This window comes from Blennius ocellaris (genome assembly GCF_963422515.1).
Source record: "Blennius ocellaris genome assembly, chromosome: 15".
NCBI classification, from domain to species: Eukaryota; Metazoa; Chordata; class Actinopteri; order Blenniiformes; family Blenniidae; genus Blennius; species Blennius ocellaris.
In genome coordinates, this window is record NC_137664.1 from 8,782,244 (window position 1) to 8,800,483 (window position 18,240).

Genomic DNA, 18,240 nt, shown 5'->3' on the forward strand with positions numbered 1-18,240 from the left:
CTGTTGGCCGAGCGTCAGGTGATCACAGACAACACTGAGAGGAGGTAGAGAGAGAGCGACAGCAAGGCAGAGGTAGAAAAACACGGAGGTGGGTGTGAATGGTGGAAGAGGAACAGAGGAAGTTGCAGCTGCACAGTGTTGTTGAGTGTCTGGTTGGAAGCTCACTGTGCATACATGGGTGGTTGCTGACAGCAGAGGTTATTTAGCGTTTTTCAATGACACAAGGCTGGATGAGATGTTGGTGGTGGTACTCGGGCGGTGCGCCTAAACGCGTGTTTTCATTATCTGTCAATTAGACAATGTTAGGCTCTATTGATTCTGCATTTTGGGTTTGATTGTTGTTTTAATGATCATCACAATGTGATTCATCAGTGTCGGGTTGGCAAAGTAAACAATCTAATCCAGAGATGGGCAACTTCATTATGGGGAGGGGGTCACAAAAATATTCATGCTCCAAATGGCCAAAAAATTCTGATTGAGTTCTTTTACGACATGAAATATATCTCAATCGTTGATAACTGTAAATCTCCCCCCCAAAAAAAGTATTATTATGTATGAACTTTGCACTAACTCCTCTCTTCCCCCTGCACAGGTCACTTCCCTCCCTCCCCTCCCTCCCCTTCCTCCCCCCCCCCCCCGCCCCCCTGCACACATCACAGCGCTGGTTGCCATGGAGAACTCTTCGGTGGCGTCCGCTTCGTCGGAGGCTGGTAGCACACGCTCTCAGGAGATCGAGGAGCTGGAGCGCTTCATCGACAGCTACGTGCTGGAGTACCAGGTGCAGGGGCTTCTGGGAGACAAGGCAGATGGAGACTTGGACCTGGATAACGGCGGCAAGTTGTCTCAGGTAAGGGTTCTATTTTCTAAAGACTATGTCATCAAGTATGATTCCATCACTTTACTTTACTTGTGGTGCCTGTGGTTTATATTCTCCCTCAAGGTCAAACTCAAAATATCAACCAGAAAATGTTGAACTGTTCATGTAAATATTGGGATACAAGTAAATTCTGGGTCTTCTGCATTCGAATATCAGAACACACGCTCATGCTGATGTGACCTATCCTGTCATCCGATACTGTCTAGAGTCACTGAGTACTATTGCAACAGGCTGTCAGGTTTCAACATCCTGATTTACAGCTCATTCAAAAAAAAAAAAAAAAAATGCTGTTGCTCGTCTTTGAACTTGAACGAGAAATGCGAATACAAAACAAAATTTGATTGTTGTATTCAAACATTTTGGCCTCTATACTACCAGTCACCAACTCGTTGAATTATATTTTAACTCTTCCCAGACCTAAACATGTGCTGCCAGAACAGTTTCATTTGCTCCTCCTGGATCTTTAAAATGTCCTCTCCATTTATATAAGAACATCAGATTCACTTCCTACTTTTGATTCTCCCCTGAAAAGACAAACTGTGATTTATTCAACATTCTTTAGTTTCTTCCAGGACCCCCACATTTCATATCCGGAAATGTTTCGTGTTTTTTTTTTTTTTCAGGGTGAAATTCATTTATATGAGCTGTGAATTCATTTTATTGCTTTTATTTACTCTTGCACACCGCATTGGTCAACTCCAGTTGTTTTCTAAATGTGCTACACTACATTGAACCTTACAAAAGTGACCTCCCCCTGTTTTTTTTTTTTTCCTCCAGTGGACTAATGACTGCAACGACAAGCGAGACGGTAGCTGGACTTCATCACGAGGAAGAGGCTCGTCAAAACCAGTGCGTGCTTATCTTAATTTGGGATTTCTGTGTTTGTGAATTTTGTCAAGACTGTTGTGGCAAAAGTAAATGTACTCTTATCGCACACATTTTATTACTTTTTCAGTCTTATTTACTGAAACCTTGGGGCAGTCCTGAGTCAAGTATTAAATCACAAGCAACCTAATTAACATGGATGGCAAAAGCAGGATGAACAGCTCTGTGAAGACACTTTTTCTAAGTTGTACTTCAGAGTTTTCGAGTAATGCGTTACGTTTCAGATGATCTGAGATGCCCGACTTGGATTCATCGGGGTGCGAACAGCTTCGGTCTGCTTGTCACCATGGGCAGCTGGGAACATGTGTTTTACTGAGTGTTTATAGTGATTAGCGACCTGAAAGTAATTGTCGTTCTCGTTGACAAGTAGGTGTGGCATATTTTCAACCCTACGTCGGAGTTCGACAGGTTTACCCTCCATTGCTCCCATAACTCTGCTTCCACTTCCTCGTTGAGTTTTTGCTCAGTGATCCGTGAGTTTATCCGGCCACTGTAGCACCACGGCGGTTGAAGCGTAAAGGTTTTCTTCCTTTTTCTTGGAGTCTTGAGTTTGCGCTCCATCAGCTAGTCAAGCATAAGTTTTAGAAGAGATGGCTCACATCTGCCCCAAGCAATTTACTGCTCACCTACATGTTTATGGATGTGGAAAACTATGTTTTTTAATGACTGGCATTGATTAGTTTTGTGATTATACTGTGAGCCAGTCACGCAAGGTTATTAACTGTCGTGGTGCTTGCAGTCACAGTGACAATCCAAAAGTTAAAAGATGTAAATAAGAATAGTAAAACTTTCAAAATATTATTACCTCCAGTTAATATTTCAGATTCTGCTGCATTAAATAGATCAGCAGAGATCGCTCTGAATTTTAGATCACTTTTATTTTTATATATATATATATATGTAGCTTCAGGAAATATAATGTGAATATGTAACTTGGCATTGAAAGTAGAGTTGTGCTTTACCCTGCAGTGAGTATTCTCGTGCAGTATAATAAATAGCTAACAACAATCTGCAGCACAAAAGTAGAAAGAAACTTTCTCGAAAATACAGCCAGAACAGGGATGCAGTTTCCCACACATTGTGAACAATTATTTGCTTGTTAATATTCACTAAATCTGCTGTGATGACCGTCACACACCCGTCGCCAAGAAGATGCTGTGGCTTCGACCCCAGACCACAGAGTTCTGCTCATTTATAAGCCAAGATTATTTTTTATTAAATAATAATAAGCCAAGGCTTCCCGTATCTTCATTATTAAAAATCCAATTGAATTTAACATAAAAACCAATCCTCAGTCTATTTCTTCTTCTCCTACCGCAACTTCACAGGACGAGTGGGAACACAGCAGCAATGGCAGCACAGGTTCCAGACCCAGTTCAGGGTCCAGACCTGGATCTGGTTCACGCTCCGGCAGCAGAGGTCGAAACAACCAGTTCAAAGGTCCAGCCAAGGTACAAGGAACATATGTTTGAGTTGGTGCATGTTTGTTTTTCAGTCTCATGTTATCGCAGCAACAATTGTATTTCGCTTATATAGTGCTTTACACTGTAAATCACATTCACACAGGAATGGAGGCGGCTGCCATGCATAGCTCTCAATCCATCCATTGGAAGCAATTTGGGGTTGAGTGTCTTGCTCATGGACACCTGGGACATGTGGAGACGGGGAAATCACCTCCTAATTGTCAGCATGTAGCTGCAGGCACATTATAAATCTGTATTTTCTGGTCTTTCCTGTGATTCCTAGAACGGGAACAGAGACGGCGCTCTTGACATCCTGGGGACAGACATATGGGCTGCCAACACAATGGACTCACATGGGTAGGTCCCGCTCTGCTTCTCAGACTTAATAAGTCATACTGTCTGCTCAATCCAAATTCCAACCATACTTCGCATAGGCCACATGACAAAGGTACACACACTCGCACACACTGAGTCTCTGTTTTTGCCTGTTGATTCACTCCTAATACTGTAGCTCAGGAGCTAATCAGGTTGCTCTTATCACTGATCACCATTGTGAGTCGTCGTCCCGCCCGCCCCACTTTGCTTTAATAATTGAAGTCGCATTTTTCTGAATGATTTTTTATTTTTTTTTTTTTGGACTAATAGGAAGTCCTTCGAAATACTTGTTAAAAAAACCCACAAAAATCAGGACAGAGAGGAAAGAAGTGAGACATAAATCATTTACAGCGGAGGGATGACTGGTTGCCATGGTAACGGCTGCACAGCTGGTTCCGGCCACGCTGGCACATCGGAGCATGCGGCGAGTGATGCAGCCGGCTCAGCGAGGTGACGTCAGGCGCTCTCTCCTCTCGCAGGCAGAGATGTGGTACAGTGTTAGTTACAGTAGGGGCAAAATGTAATTAAGAGCAGTTTCTGTCCTCCAGCTTTAGGCTATTTGAGGGTAGAAAATAAAGGATTTGAAAGAAGTTTAACATATCGGGAGTCTTCCTACTTTTGAAATAAACAGCTATTTATGACAGAAATTCCAATCTTGTTGTACTGTACATGCCAAAGCAACGACCTGCGAAGATTATAAAGTTGACATTTTTTTTGGCATAAAGTGCCTGTTTCTGGGCTGTGGGGGGGCAGAACGACTGTTCATGCAGAGAGACAGCATGCAAACTCAACTGTGAAAATGAGAGCAATGTTATTGTATTTTTGAATTCCTAAATGTAAATCAGGTATCCAGTTGAAAATGTGCTGTGATGCAGTTTGTATATGTATCGTTTATTTGCAGTTCAACCCCCCCCCCCTAAACCATTCAATCTGTCTGCCTGTTTGGCTATTTTGAACCTTCAAACAAAGGATGTGAACAATCAAAGCTGATCAAGCGTCCCATCTGATGCAACACTCGACATTTATCCGATTTCTCACACACAAACACAGAAAGGCTTTTTTTCTGTAACTGAAAGCTTGCAACACATCCACATGCTGCTATATCTATGCTCTGATGCAATTAATACAAGATGACTGAGATGTGAGACATTTATTTATAGCAACTAGTTTTAGTCCACTTTTAAACTGAACTCGAGTAATTCAAGTTAATGACCAAACTAAATTAAAAAGCTGTGTTAATGGAGATGCTATGTTGTACTTCTTACACATGTTCTACACATACTTGTAATCATGCAACTGCACAGACTGTTTCTAACTGTTGATGTGTTACCACAGAGGTGCGGGTTGGGACGTGCAGCCAGAGAAGTTGGATTTCAGCCATTTCCACAGGAAACACTTCAGAGGAACGCCAAAACACCTGCCACACATCGACAGAGAGGGGTAACATATCAAGATATACATCTATGTATTATGTGTGTTTTTGAAAAACTACTGCCCAGCTCATCAGTAGCTTGACACATTATGGATACCTGATGATTACAATGTATGAGTATATGTGTCTCCCTCTTTTACAGGATGAATAAAAACAAATTTGATGAAGATGATGGGATCGACATGAACGACATAGAAAGGTTCCTTCCCCACCTACGCTCAGTAAGTTGATATTTTTTTCTTCTTATACTAAATTCCTTCATTTGTTAAACGTCCAGTCATGTAAATACATTTCATCACACACGATTTGTACTGCTTCAGCATCAGGTAGTTTGCAAAACAGCTCTTATGGCTTTGACAACAATTTAAGAATGAAGGCAGAAAGCTCTAATTCAGTCAGCTTTATCGTGTATTAGTTGTTAGAGAGTGACCTCTTGTGGTAAAATTGGCATATAACAGGCCTGAATCACAGCAGTGGCAATTGTTCAGCAACAGCAATATTAAAATACACTAAAGCAGGTTTCCTTGATTAGATTAAGTTTTCCTATATAGTCTTTCAGTTGATCAAATAAAGATGAAAACATAACAATATCAGTCTCTAAACTACATTATGGGTCCAAATGAGGCTGACATTATCTTAACCTATAGGGACATCTGCTGGTCAAACAGTTAAGTGAGCCACAGCCAACAAAGTAAAGTAGAATGTGAAGTATGATACTGCCTCCCAGTGGTAGAATGTGTATATAGCATTTAAAGATGGAGGGTGTAATACACACAGTGAAGTGTGATGTGTAGGGTTTTTTTTAATGTCTAAAGACTTCTCAGTAGTTTTTGAGCTCAGAGTCAAATTCTCAACAATTGTGCCCTAAAGCATATTTCATTATACGCCCAAAATCACACACACCCATTTACTACTGAGTGCTGTGTACAGAGAGTTTTGTGTCAAAAACATCTTTATATGAGAGAAAATCTTGATATGAGCTAAATCTCTAAATCTACTTTCCTGTTTTTTGTGCAATTGTATTAATTGCTTCAGTCTCTGTAATTATGAGGATCTTTTCTTTCCTGAGTGGTGTTTTGTTGCTGATATTCTTTGGCCAAATTGTAAAATAGTAAATGTAAATCAACATTTGAAACGTGACTTGATATGTGTAACTCATGACAGCAGAAGCTTTGTCAAATGAGGATGAATGTTTTTATTTCAATTTGAGTTTTGTTTTTTTCCTATATCCTGCATTCTGAAAAGCATACACAAGAAAAACTTCCTGGTTTCATTATATCATTTCTGTGAATGTACTGCATTTGGTTTCAAATTGGTAAAATGGAGTTTGCAGATGTGTCATCTGCAAACTGCCATTGTAGCCTACAAGGCATTAACCATTGTGATTTGTGATTCGGTGGGTTGACAGAGTTCGTTCCAGGTCATCCTGTGTCACTCTCCTCTTTTCCTTCCCTGCTCTGCGAGCCAAATTATCTTCCATCCTTGGTAATGTTTGAGCTACAGTGTCTTCCTCTTTCCTTCCCCCCCTGTGCCCTTTGAGCTGAGCTCGCCGCATTTGGTCTCTCATGGTGTCTCAGCCAAGACGGGTCGAGCTGTGCTACCGAAATGGTTTCCTCATTGTATAGTTTCTCTGCCAAAGCTGCCGTTTCCGCTCATTCAGTCGGGGCCAAGAGAAAGAAGGGGTCAACTGCGTTCATGTGGTTTGCTTGGGATCTGATGCACGTTGGCATCGGGACACGGACACATGGCCATAACCGAGGAACGAGTGCCACATTGTCTGTTTTTCTTATTCTGACACTCCTCAGCTGTTTCTGACTGAAACCATCGTCACCCAAACGCTCCTTCACATCCCGACTGTCCTCGGTGTTGTTTCTTGGCAAGTTGATCCCAAAGCTGAAACGCAGAGTCGCATGGCTCTGATGCCCTGTTGTACATCCGCCGACAGCTCAAGAATTCACGTTTTCAAGGCACGCAGGGAGGCAATTTTATTTATTCATTAATTTTTATTTGACCACAATGTAAAAACACAGTCTCGGCCCACTCATTTGGTAATACTAACGTGCATTCACAGTCTGATCCATATTCAGAAGTCCTATTCTGTAGCGTGTCACGTGTCAAGTGGTAATTGTTAACCAGCACCGCCATCAAATGGATGAACAAAATGACATTTTAACTCAATGGGCATGTTTTAAACTGCATGAAAAGCTCTACTTTAATCTGCTTTAATACTGTGCAAGTGTCCAGGAAAAAAAAAAAAAGGCAGTGCTGGATCGGCGCTCTACACTCAAACACTAGTCAATTATGGTCAATAAAATGTGCAAATCTGCATGCTCCACTGTCCTTTTTGCTTCCACTTTTACTTTTATTAGTCCTCCTGACAGAAATCTTTTTATTGTTTGACTTGCCGGGGATTTTTATCTGTTGCTGTTGGATCATATAAATCATTGACTGATCTGAGTTGTTTGGCCGCCGTAGAAAAGCGATCATAAGTCATAGTCATAAAGAACCGAATGGAGAAATTAACTTTTTTTAATGGATCACTTAATGATAACCTTATAAAATACAGCACAGATAAAAACTACTCTGACTAATGACCTCTTAAAATAGTAGATGAAGCTTCTTGTGTTTGTGAGCCGTTTGAGACTCTTTCTCTCGCTGCTTCTCAGATATTTCACTTGATTAAAAAATACAACGTTTAAGGTGCCGACTTGCAAAATAAATATATAAATGAAGCAAAATATATTTAAGGAAAGGCGGCTCTGCGCTTAACGGTTTTGACAAATGTGGAAATGTTAAGAAAATTGCTTAAACGCTGGTAAAAGCTACAGCCACTAACGACCTACAGAAATCCATCAGTAAATGAGGCTACGATCAAAGCGACTCCCGCGCTGCACCAAAACAATAGCCTGTAGATTCCAAATGTGGTAGCATTCAATTCAGTGACTTTATTTGTCCCCAAGGGGTAATCCGAGCGTCATTGAGCAGCATGACATACACGTAACATGTAAGCGTATTTATAAAAACACTTCACAGCAATTGCATAACTTACTTCTAAAAGTAACAATTCCTCCTACACTCACACAGTGAAGTAGTTACAAAGCAAGTAGAAAACATCGAAGCGAAAATAAGAAAAGGCCCTCTTGTACCCGAATAAAGTCACTTATGTCTACTAAAGTGAACGAACGTGGGGTGATCTCATGGCTCGGTGAGGAGGTGGACAGCCGGGGACAAAGGTCACCGTCCTCTGTGTCTTACGAAATTGGCAGCAGAGTCTGCGACGGGAGGGAAACCACTCAAACACTGGGAACAGGATGTGTGACAGGTCCTGTAATATCCTGCCAGCTAATTTAACACATCCACATTCTCTTTCCACCGTGTATTGAAGTATGCTGTAGTGGTTATTAACTTCACATTCATTGTTGCTGTCACACGTACTGTTGCGCCGACGCTTAGAAAATCCCCGTCACAAAGTGTAGCGCCTGATTAAAAACGTATAAGACTGCAAATCACGAGGTCTGAACACCTTTGCACTTCTTTGGTTTGTCTCTTCTCGAACCCACTGATCATTTTATAACTCTTTCAACAATCTGTTTGTGTAAGAAGTGGGTGAAACTAGCGTGACCAACTACAGCTACTAAAGCAAAAACCTATTTTGTTTTCTTTTGTATTGACATAAGAGTACTTTTTTAGTGCATAATATGTTTTTTTTATGAGGTTGTGCTTGTACTTTTTTATAAAACATTTCTTCCACAGATGGCTTTGGGTCAAAGATTTACCTGTGCAAATATGTGTTTATAGTTTACTGTGTGTAGGAGCAAAACATGTGTTGAACTTTGATAAATAATTCAGCATTTATACTGGTATTATGCAAAGTACATAGAAAAAAAAAATTACTCAAAACAAAACAGTGACACATCTCTTGTCCAAACTCATCACCTCCAGCTACTGTATAGCCGGACTACATCATCCAAAGGCCTGTCTGCGTTTGCACTTCCTGCCAACATTCACTTCCTCTTTTCCCGGAGCCAGAATAGACTTACAAATAGCCCTGGGATGTGGAAAACATCTCATTTGTGTGTGCGTGCGTGCATGTGTGTGTGTGTGTGTGCAAGTCGCTCTGTGAGAAAGGGCTTCCTCCTTTTGCCCTCAGATTGTGCTCCAGCTTCACTGGCCTCTCTGGAATGTTAACCACGTCTCACAGACAATAACCCAGCCTCCATGTCCAGTGTCAGGTTGTAATGACAAAAGCATGCAGGGGTCAGAGAGCAAGTATTTGATCTGTAGATTCACGCCACACCTGTCCAGGGCGTAGCGCGCCCTCACCTATTGTCAGCTGAGATCATTTCCAGCCCCTCATAACTCGGAATTGGATAACGCAGTATAGAAAATGCATGGATCCATGCCACTCATTACATGGAACCTGGGAAACATCAAAGATAAACAGTAGGAATTATAGTTTACACGTCTTGAAGTGAAACGATTGAAAAAAATTTTTTAGAACAGACAGAAATCAGACAAGCCAACGTGTCAATAAACACACTAGTTGAGGTTCAAAATGAAAACCTGGCATCTTTGATCGTAGTTTTCCCCTGGAGGCTGTGAGTTTTTGCACCCCCTCTTTCATGGAGGCGCCATATAACACATGGTGCCGGACTCATCAACACGATCATGTCAGCACCATCCTCGCCGGTGTGACAGAAGCAACCTGTCTGCATGTGCGTGGGTTCACGTGGGCGTTCTGAGCACTCGCTGTACCTGAAATAATGCCAGCAGACGCTTGCTTATCCCCACATCAGAAAGCCTCATGTGTGTCCGTTGAAGGTCCTGCAATTTTTGTTTGAGAAATCTATATGCAGTGGACGCATGACTTCTGCTTATAGGTGAATGGCGGCGTACTAATTAATGTTTTATTTGATTATAGTACTCTGAATGGTTGGGGTTATCATCTGAACCTCATGGTACGGACTTGTGTTTCTCGACTGGTATGACTGTGTTGTTGCCTGATTTTTGCTTCCCTTAAGGGCAGATTCTAGCAGCCAAGATCACATTAGCTCAAAGGCGGTTCGTGATCTCGCTTGGCAAAAACGGAACACATTTTAAACCCACTTATTGTGTACCACAGCAATTTGTTTCAATATTTGCATTTTACATTATTGATTCATTTCCAGTTACAATCGGCCATGGCATATCTAAACACATTCTTTACTGAAGTAGAAGCTTAAAAAAACCCACTGTAAATCTAAAGGGTATACTAAAAAGGTTTAAAAATGTTGATGAATACAATTAAGTATACTCTGTCCCACTGTCTTTTCACTGACGTCAAGCCTCCCTTCTATCTTAGATGTTTCTGTCTCCTGACATACTGATATTTTGCATAAAATCCAGTGATAAACACAAGTGATCATCTTTTCACCACATTGTTATTCCACCTATCCACCCTTTGATCAGCGACCCAAATTAGGCTTGCACTGACAAATTCAGACACATTCACACACATAGCACCTCCCCACACCAACCGCTATGTCTTTATATTGTTTGATAATTCCGAGAAACACAAAAAGAGAACATGCATTGTTTTTGCTTCATTGCCTCCATACCTCAATGCCACCATTGTTCCATCAATTTCTTAGTTGTAACCCATTTTGATGTGGGGAACGCGTGCAAGGACACACAGTAAAAAGACCTCGCTTCATGCCGACCCAGCCACATTTACTCACCAAGAAGTCATGTGGTAAAAAACAGGAAGGGCCCTTTCTTAAGTTCTCATGCCAGACTACTTCTTCTGTACAGATTGAACAAAGGCAAATGAACATGTTAGCGGGCAGTAGACATGCTGGCAGCAGTTATTAAACTTTATAGTAGCCAAACTAAGCGCCCAGCTAATCTGCTGGCGGTGGATTAGCCGAACAGTCATAAGTGGACATATGCAGTCACCAAATGTGGAACTACTCCATTAAAAACCGGCCAAAGCTAATTAGCGTTCTCATGAAAGCAGTTTGGGATGGAGCACACAGACAAGTGTGAACACGTTGTTTTCATATGCCCACATTTAAACAGTTTTTTTGTTTTTTTTCCCATATTGGTTCAGGGCAAATGGTTGTTTTGCTTCCGAGATGCCAGTCACTGAGGCTTTATTTAAGAATGAAGGGCAGCAGTGACGACGCGGAGGGGTAGGCCGAGGCCAAGAAGGGAGAAAGCAACGAGTCACCGAGGAGGCATCCGGTCTGCAGTCTGTGAACAAAGACGTCGAACAGGGGAACAAAGCACGAGTCTGGAGCTGAGACATTACAGACTGGTTGGCCCCTCTGTCTGGAAGCGTACGTGCCGCAGTGCAGGACTCGGGCTGTGAAGGGACGCTGGGGGTGGAGCAGGGCTTTCTGGTGGTCCGTCAGTCAGCTGTCAAGTTGTCCTGTATCACACTCGGAGCAGTTACTGAGACATGCTGTTCCTTTTTCTTGCCGCTCACCTAATGCTGCCTCCTTCATGTCTTTGCACCCATCTTTTACCCCGTCTTCTCTTTGCTCCTTCCTATTCGCCGTTTCCTTTTCCCTATTCTCGTCCGATCACCATCATTACGTTCTGCCCTGCTCCCTCCTCTTCTCGTGTCCTTCACTCCTCCCCTCCATCCTTCAAATGTTGGTCGGCAGAAGAACAATATCCAGGGGGTCACGGTGACCGGGAGCCCCCTCCCTTTGGTCACTTCCCGCTATTGTGACTGGGTTCTACTGCTGATTGGCTCCTACACTCTATTAACCACACATACAGGCTCAATCAGCACTGCGCTCTGGCCTGCTGCAGACCTGAGTACATGCATGAAAGCAGGATGCCTCAGGAAGTGAGAAGCCAGTTCTTAACATAACATTTGAATGGCAGCCAAAATACCATATACAAGTTTGCAGAAATGAAAAGTAAGAAAAACTAGCACAATATGTTTTTTTTAATTGTTGTTGTTGTAAAAATAGGATTTAATAATTTCATGACTTCCCATTCAAAGGATAGGTGTGTCTTTAAAAGGAAAGGTGTGGGGATTGTATGCTTTGAAATGATACCAACGTGCCAATGTCTACACGAGAACAGACCCTTCATAACAGTCTGAGCTTGACACCAGAATGCTACAAGACTGGAAGAAATGGGGGGGAACAGAATTACTTCTGTCAAGCAAGAATGCTCTTTAGAGTTTGAAGGCCTTTCAAGGCAAGAGGCATAATGAATAAATGACGGAAAAAAATTTGAAATATTGATTCTTGGCGTCGTCGTGAATTTGACAAATATATTTTTAAAAAAGAGCTTCAACAGAGATCTGCTCAGTTACAAAAAGAAACTATGGAAAAAAGCATGGTTTAATATTAAATATGTTTTACATTCTCAATAAAGAGCCTTTGGTAAATTTAATTTACAGTGGAGATGTGGGGTTCCATTTCCTTTTACATAAGCTGAGTACTATAAAAAAATAAAAGTGTCTACAGACTCAAAAGCATGTATTTTAATATTTTAGAGACGCCATATCAGGGGAACCAGAAACAAATGGAGCAAAAAATAAATAAATCAGTCATTGTTGTTGAGATGTGAACTCTGTTTCAGAGAAAGCTTAGAGGAAGATCAAGCTTTATTTACAAAAAAAAAGTTGCAGTTTAACCCCCTCGTCCGTATCTTGTCACCACAGGCAGAACTGGACACGCAAATATCTAATAAGCACAATTTTCATGACTGTTTATTCCATCAAGAACTAGTCATTATAGTGGCCCTCAGGACTTCTGCAGTACAACTACATACTAGAATCCACATATCACATATTTGAAACGTGCACATTAAAAAAACACATTTACCTCTGAGTAAAATGCAGTACGTTGCATGAATTGGAGTCGTGTTTCAGGGCTGCGTCTTTCAAGTTCTCATATTTTGTGGCAGATTTTGTTAAACAGGGTATTTGGATATCAACAACTTCTGCATTTTTTCCCCACCTTCTCTACAATGATCGCACAACTTTGTTGGCTAACGTGTGTAGCGCTGCCAGCAAACGCAGGGGAAGTGGCCGCCTGCAACAACTCTTTACACAAAAAAGAAAAGAGATTACTTTCAAATCAAAGTAAATCATATTGCGCTGTGCACCATGATATTCACAGGTCAGAAACAACCAGAGGGGCAATGTGTGGCCCTCTTGGCCGTAACATTGCCCAGGTCTGCAAAGAGGATTACAAATCTGTTGACTTGGGGAAATAACACACACCCAAAAAAAATCCTGATGTTCTTAGCAAGCTTCAGGGGGTTTCTCTACTTGGTACATAACACATTCGTTAATGTTCAGTAAAAGAGGTTGTCGAAATGTGTTTGCTCCAGAAATAAGAGTCTTAAATACTTGCTCTTCACAAAGATAATACAAAGCACACGACATGCATACGTAGGGAATTGGGCTCAATCCAACAGAGGAGAGGGGGTGACTGTCAGTATAAAGTAACACAGGGAGGATGAGTAATTGAAGCCTTTTTTTAATCATTCAAAGAGCTGCCTTGAACAGAGCTGTGTGCATGTGAAACCTGCTGCTGCAGCAGTTGTTACATTTCTATAGGGTGCTACAGTTTTTTTTTTTTTTTTCCCCCTCATTTTTTTTCTTTTTTCTGCTGTGACACTTTGATCCCACAATGGCTTCATCTCCTCCTGTAGCTAGCCCACCAAGTTCTTTGATGTACCTGTCTATCCAGTCTGTGGTCCTGTTCTCAGATCACTTATTAAATGAGACATGGATGTCAGGACCTCACATCTTTGCCTCTTATCACAGATCACCAGCTATACGTGACTGTGGCGGCTCCAAATCTCTTCTCTTTCTGCTGTTGGCAGGCATCAGCTGCACACAAGTTACATGAAAGCCTTAAAAAAAATAAAAGAGAGAGGCGGGGTGGATCATGAAACATTGAACATATCCTGTACGAGACAGATTTTCTACAGAAAAACAATTTAAGTAATTGTAAATGTTAGCTTGACTCCTGACATTAGAGCTAGATATTGAATCCTCAGGATCAGCATGCCACTGTTAATTTTTACCGGTTATCAAATTCCCAGGGCAGGATGCACATTTCTTTAGTCATTTACTGGTAATTGTATGAACCAAATGGACAGTTTGCAAATCATAAAATACGTAGCATTTATTCATTTTACTTTAAAACAGTGTATATATGGCAACACACTACACCAGTGTTCAGCCCCATGGCATAATCAATACACAATCTTATTTTACATCTCAAATTTGCCTTTTAAATCAGTTTAATGGTCTTAGTCAAGCACGGACTTGTCAAATGAATATAAAACATTACACCTCGGTTCAAAACTCCAAATAAGCAACACAGCATAATGTGATTCTCCTAAAGACACTGCAGGGAGAGATTCTGGTTCAGGTCAGGCACGTCGACAAATCACCTAAATTATTTCAGCGTATGCATCTCCACTCCTCAGTTTTTACGTGTTCCCTATCTTGTATTTACAGTCTCCTGCTCCCTCTCCCTCTCTCTCTTTCTCTCTCTCTCCCCCCTTCTCTCTCTCCTTTGCTCTCAACAACCTGTCCTGTAATGCCACCCCTGGGGCAGTTTTAAATTTATTGCTCTTGGCCCAGAGCCCTCGCTACATAAATAAGCCGAGAGAAACAATGGAGTGGACTGAATGAGCATCATACCAGAATTGTTACATGCCAGAAGGCGCAGGAAAACATGCACTTCACTTTCTATGCTATTGCAGAGAAAGTTCTATAATCGTTAGCCTCCATTTCTATTCTTCACATTTCTATCCCTGTTAGCATCACTCATTTCCTTATTTTCCTTCCTTGTTACTTATACCCTGTCCGCACTAAACCAGCGTCATTGTTATGAATGGATCAACAATGGCATCTGACCCGGGTCCGCAACCCTAACAGCAAATCCTTAGAAAAATAAAGATCTTTTAAGATTGTACCAGGAGAAGCCGGTTACATTCTCTTTTTGAGTCGGTTGAGCCCTTCAGAAGCTAAATAAGGCTTTGTGTCTAGATTACACCAGGCGAGGCTGTTGTTGTATTGGAGCTCCCTGGCTTTGTAGAGTTGATATGAATGGGAGACCTCCTTTAACATCTCGTGCAGCCTCTCCCACTGACCTTTGATCTGCACTGAAAGACTACAGGGTATGTCAACTTCCTGTCAAGGCAGGCTCTCACACCCGAGCCTATAATAAAACTCCAAAACACACCTCAGTCAGAGCCGTCAAATTATTCATATATAATCACCTGCAGCTTATATGAAGTAACTATTTTATGCCGAATTCACAGGCATAGACAATTGAAGGGAAAAACTATCAAATGCCCATTTTGTTGTGGTAGTTACTTCAGTTTGAAATGTTTTTGTAGGACTAATAGTGAATTAAAATACATAGTTGTATTTCATATTATAAAAGTTACAATAGCTTTCTCTTCCGTTTTGTTTTGCGTCTGTAGAGAACTAACAAGATAAAGGTTTACAGTCCATGATGTTCTAATTCTACCGCATGGTTGGCTTAATGAGATCTGCAATTAGATGGAAAATCTGTGAGACTGTAAGACTACAGCTGTGTATCAGATATGAGCAAAAAACAAAACAACTAAAACAACAGAGCACAGCCGAACTATACAATTCATACCAATAGGCTTTCCATCTCCTGTGTTTTCTGCCAAGGTATACTAGATGCTGTTCTGAACCATCAATAATAAGATGTAAATCTTTATTGTTCTACCATAAGATTACTTAACCTTTCCACGTTCAGCATATTTTCTATCAATGCACATTTTCATAGAAATGCCATCACTGCCTGGGAATTGAGGCCAAAACTGCAGTCAGACTATCAATAAATACATATAGTGCTGGATTTAGATATCCCGAGCAGAAGAGAGGCATTATATGTGTTGTAGAGAAAATTCTGTCATTGAAATGCACAAGCTGCGTTTGCCCTTGACTACTACTGTAGCTTCTGTAAAATGGGTTTTCGGTCCAATCAAACGTTGAATTCTGCCTGTAAATTAGCAAGACTCGGCTGCACAACTATCACTGCCTACGCCATTATCACTACCTACCTTGAGGACATAAAAAACCTGGATGAAAACCAGTTTTTCTCTTATTCAACTGTCATGAATCTCAAATCCTCATCATAGGCCCCAAAGCTGCACATGCAAAGCCTCTCGCTCTGTGTTGACAGTTCCCATTATTTCTCTCTTTCTTTTTGATTTGGCCTTTTGCTTGCAACTTTAAATGAATCACATTGTCAAAATCCCCCCCCTGCCCCCCCGGATGCATCAACCGCACACTCACACCATCTCTTCTCTACACCCGTTTTTAATGTACTAATTTTGCTGTTACAGCAATTTCTTGCTTGTCAATGACCAATCAAACACATGTGCAATGACAGCAGTGTCATTCTGGAGTTTATGTTGTAGATAGAGGACAAAATCATTGTTGCTGTGATAATGCTTTTGCTTTACAGCCGTCTGTCATGCTGTCACTAATTACTGTGCAGTGTGTTGCTGTCTAAAGAATACTGATGGATCTCTTACTTCAAAAAGGGGAAATCCTGAAATCATCTGTCCCCGCAGCAACCGTCACACCAGTTGAAGCACTTATGTTACCTAGTTATTTTTCTTTTTTGTCTCAACGTGGGGGAAAGGCTGAAGGGCTATTTCCTTTCTGGCTCACGTTGACGTATAGACTTGTTCCAAGCAGAATTTGGTTGGAAAAGCCATACAAGGCGAAAGAAATTGCACATCAGCGGGATGCATTCAAGGAGTGTTTGTGAAGTTCTCAGAGATTTGGACAAACTGATCCAAGTTCCATCCGGAGTACCAGGAGGAAAGTTATAAACACAAAACAAAGAAATGCTGAAACCTTGAGTACAACTATTGTATAAATATCCTTTATGTTAAAGTCCAAATCATTCATCAGCTGGTGATGATAGTATACATTTGATTACACTGTATTTTTGACACATGAAAGTATTCACTTTTGAAAGCCTTGCTTATTATGAAGTCCGTATTCACCGTGCGACCCTCAGTCTTATTTATGGCATTTCTCCCAGAAAGTCTAAAAAGATATCCAAGAGACAACGTGTCGTTATGTTGCTTGCTGGCTCTCTTTCCTTCTCCCACTCACACAGAACGCCCCCTCCCCTCACCCCTCCTTCGCCATCCCTGTCACGTCCACAGGGTTTGCACTGCCTGCCTCGAGGTGAGAGGTCTTCTGGCTGGGGACCAGGACAGCACATGCCTCTCTTTGATCTGCCCAGCACTGGCTGCTACCTGCCGATAGTACACACACACACAGTCACACACACTCGCACACAGTCACACACACAGACAATTCTCTATCCCTCATTTCCTCCTTTTCTGTTTCTGTAATGTGCATTACAAACGGCTCACACATTTCAGCCTCCTTCAGGCTTTATTTACAGCGGAAATCTCACTTATTGTAATGCAATCCCAACTGGCAGTGGAAAAATCCAACAAGTTAAAGGGTTGAGAAAATATGTGGTCGGCATCGTTTGCTGTTTTGCACGCGCATGCGTGTGTGCCTGCATGCCCACATGCGTGTATGTGTGTGCTCTCAATGTCATCTGGTTACCATTTGAAGGCAGAATTACAGCTAATGATATCCTAGAGGAAAACTACAGTAGCTAAACATGCAACAGTTCCGCTGCTTCTTTTTTTTTTTCTCTCTCTCTCTCTCTCCACTCCACTGACTTTTCCCCCTCTTTCAGACCTCTCTAGTGGGGGGAAAAAAAACTTGAAATCTGAGGAGAGGGAAAAAAAGCTAAACTTGACAATAATTAATTCTGTTAATACGTTGCTTGGATGAGACAGGCAAGAATTGCATATTTATACGCATTTATGCACTTTCTGCCGCTCACATTTGGATCAGAAAGCAACCATCCCCCAGCAGCCTCTGCATGAGAGAAGTAGGTTAGAACAGCAGTGTCAAATATCAAGCTCTCCCTCACTCTCATTTGAATACAGTGTGTATTTGATGTCTGAATGTGCAAAGTGTTCATCCAAATACGGAAATGAGGTCTATACTTGTTGTGAACCAACATTTGTTCAAGTTTACGCCAAGCTGCGATTCCGCTGTGGAGGTATAATGCACGAGCTGTATGCATACATACTATAGCTACTGTCCTTGAGCTTGAGTAAAAAGCTGCCCTGCACCACAATAATACAAAAGATCACTTATA

General features: G+C 41.5%; 1 protein-coding gene across 1 annotated transcript in view; it reads left to right on the forward strand.

The window, feature by feature from the left end:
* Window positions 1-670: 670 nt before the first annotated feature.
* ctif (CBP80/20-dependent translation initiation factor) overlaps window positions 671-18,240 on the forward strand; it is a gene marked incomplete at its 5' end in the record, with an annotated part of 42,952 nt that continues 25,382 nt past the window's right edge. Inside the window, 6 exons of the mRNA XM_080509747.1 lie at window positions 671-847; window positions 1,655-1,726; window positions 3,091-3,213; window positions 3,509-3,582; window positions 4,936-5,040; window positions 5,175-5,253. Coding sequence (XP_080365873.1) covers window positions 671-847; window positions 1,655-1,726; window positions 3,091-3,213; window positions 3,509-3,582; window positions 4,936-5,040; window positions 5,175-5,253 — 630 coding nt within the window. The remainder of the gene's footprint in view (window positions 848-1,654; window positions 1,727-3,090; window positions 3,214-3,508; window positions 3,583-4,935; window positions 5,041-5,174; window positions 5,254-18,240) is intronic.